This window comes from Limulus polyphemus, unplaced genomic scaffold (genome assembly GCF_000517525.1).
Source record: "Limulus polyphemus unplaced genomic scaffold, Limulus_polyphemus-2.1.2 Scaffold42, whole genome shotgun sequence".
In the NCBI taxonomy this organism is placed as follows: Eukaryota; Metazoa; Arthropoda; class Merostomata; order Xiphosura; family Limulidae; genus Limulus; species Limulus polyphemus.
Window position 1 is genome coordinate 1,458,308 of NW_013665652.1, and position 3,062 is coordinate 1,461,369.

General features: G+C 31.3%; 1 protein-coding gene across 1 annotated transcript in view; it reads left to right on the forward strand.

The window, feature by feature from the left end:
- LOC106462052 (vang-like protein 2) overlaps positions 1-2,274 on the forward strand; it is an 8,163-nt gene extending 5,889 nt beyond the window's left edge. Inside the window, exon 4 of the mRNA XM_013921933.2 lies at positions 1,078-2,274. Within this exon, the coding sequence (XP_013777387.1) occupies positions 1,078-1,505 (428 nt within the window). The 3' untranslated portion in view covers positions 1,506-2,274. The remainder of the gene's footprint in view (positions 1-1,077) is intronic.
- The last annotated feature ends 788 nt before the right edge of the window (positions 2,275-3,062 follow it).

The following is a 3,062-nucleotide window of genomic DNA, read 5'->3' on the forward strand; positions in this document are numbered from 1 at the left end:
CCACTATTCGTTGGTAAAAAGAGTAGCCCAAGAGTTGGCGGTGGGTGGTGATGACTAGCTGCCTTTCCTCTAGTCTTATACTGCTAAATTAGGGACGGCTAGCCCAGAAATTAAAAAAAAAGTAACCTTACTATTAAAAACAAGGAATGTAGCAGATTAGAATATATGATGATAAATTAGAATCTCTAATCCAGTTTCTAAGTACACAAGATACATAAATATATATTCATAGCACTAGTGGCTCAAGAGTAAACTGTGGTAATATTTATGATACAAAGATCTACACAAGCGCCTTCTCTCAAAGCTAGTCATTCTATATGTCGTATTTAATGAATTTATATTCCGTTATTATTTATATCATAGACATATTAAGCAAATTTTCAACAATACAAGTTTATTAAGGTTTGCTTCTAGCGCGATGTTACAATTAATTACATTATGGCATCCTATATCAAATTGAAATTATTACCTAATCTAATTATTTTACATTCCATTATCATTTATATCGTAGGTGTATTAGGCACACTTTCAACAATACAAGTTCTAAGTTCTGCTTCTAGTGGGATGTTAGAACATGATGTCCTATAATGAAAACGGAATTATAACCTAATCTAATCATTTTACATAAGGCTGCATTCAACAATACAGGCTTATTAAAGCTATGACTTAAACGACGAAAGCTGCCGAAGCATTAGAAACCACTTAAAATTTGTGATAAAATCATGATAACTGCAGACGGTTGTTTTTTTTAGATTCCTCTTACGTTGTCCATTTTCGATCCAAAATCACCGTCTTAGTCTTACTGAAACACATATATTCAGTAAAAAACAAAACACATAAAAAAGTTGTATAACTCAGGGTTCCAAATACTGAAGTAATTGCTAGGAAAACTAAAGGCTCTAAAGGGTTATTTCTCAGGTTATATCTGATAAACTGTATTGTCATTATACAATAGTTAGTCCAAGAACAGACATTGTAATGTTTTAGGCGTGGCATTTAAAATAATTTAAGCTATTTAAAGAAGAATTATCAGTGTACTTATTTCTAACTAATGATCGTATTAATCATTTTTATTAGGTCCAGCAATACCGATGGATTCTGCAGAAGCAGCTCAGGCCATTTTTCCTTCCATGGCTCGTGCTCTTCAAAAGTATCTCAGGATCACAAGGCAACAACCACGTCATAGCATGCAGGCTATTCTTGAGCACTTAGCCCTGTGTTTAAGTCACGATCTGAGCCCACGTACATTTCTCGAAAAATACATTACAGTATCTCCTGTGCTGCAGAATGACAAAGAACATACATCAATGCAGAAGTGGGCCTTAGTGTGTGACACGCTTCTATCGCGCGCTGTGGAACCTGGATGTATATTTTTGTTGCGTCAGAATGATGTTTCAGTGCTTGTAATAGTTCATCAGTTACCTCACTTCAATATCACAGAAGAAATCATTGACCCTAAAACCAATAAGTTTGCACTCCGTTTAAACTCCGAAACATCAGTTTAGTAATAATTTAAACTATTGCTAAACATTTTATTTGAATAACTTTTGAGCCAAGTAGACGTTAATTTACGGTAACTTTATATTATAAGCAAACATACTTTCAAAACAAACTTGGAAAATGTAACAAAACTAATGATTTTTTTCTTTGTAACTAAGAAATATTTCGAATCATTTCACAGGCTTTCCTTTTCCAACTAATTTGTAAGACAATTTATAAGGTATTATTTCACAGATAATAAGGAGGACTAAATTTTGATGTTCTAGCTATTTTTTAGGATAATGTTTTTCAGAATGCATTTATTTAGCTCTTATACTATTTTTAAGTGAACTGAGGAGTGAAAACAGGTGGCTTCGGTCTGTTAAGGTTATGGACACAAAACTATAAAGATATATTATTGTTCATTTGAGGCGTAAAGAAATAAGTTTTGAAATTACCTGTCGTAGTTTTAAGCATTTTGGGAGATTTAAGTGTCCGTTACATAGGTAAATGTCAAGTACTGTGGAATTGGCGTCGTTAAACAAATTCTTAATTTTATAATCGTTTCAAAGGGCATCCCTTGTCTTTAAATGCTTATCAAGGTTAAAATCATCATAAACTTGAGGTTAGTATCCCTGTGAAAATATTTTAAGTCATTTCATTTTTGATTCAATTACAGGTAAGTGATCGATTACAATCGCTTTAATAAGCTACTAATATTATACATATTATTTCAAGTTTCAAGGTTAGTAGAAATACATTTAAACTAGGAATATATCTTCGGTGACGAGGAACCCACTTTGAGACTAATAATGGCTGGAGACGGCTTGAATGGGTGATGATGACAAAACCTTGTTGAAACGTTGTACATTTGCTGTTGTATTAAAGTTTTTCTTCATTACCCATTCAAGCCGTCTCCAGCCATTATTAGGAATACATCTATTAGCTGCTAAGAGGAAAAATCTATTTGGCCAGGTTTTGTTAAAATTGTTCAAATACTCACATAAAATATTTTCTCAGTTGTAAATACATTATTATATTTTAACATATAAATTAAAACTAGTTGATTAACTTGCAAGAAATGTGCATATGTATTTCACTTATTCAGTGAGGGATTAAAAAGTAAGATTATATGTTTCTACTTTTCTGAGAAAATTTTATGATTTTTGATTATTTGAAGTCCCGAGGAAAAGCATTACTAGCAATGAACTTTATAATTTTGTAAGGTAATTCCAAATAATCTTGTATATATATTGCTTCCATGCATTTGGAGATTACAAACTCTGAGAGTATAATAGAAAAAAAAAATATTTTTAAAGTTCAAACGGTTCTTCGTTGATTTGCTTTAAATGATATCTTTTTGTAATTAAATTACTGATTAATTACTGATTAGCAGCTACCTTTTATGTAGAGTTTTACTCAACCAAGTCTAATAATCCTTGTACTTCCTTTTTAAATATTTATTACACTCGTAAAAGTTTGTTATTGTTCATTACACTAATACTTTAAACTTTATATCGAGATTTTAGTATCACATATTTCAAATGAAAAACTACTTTTAACGTCTACAATGCTGGACTTTT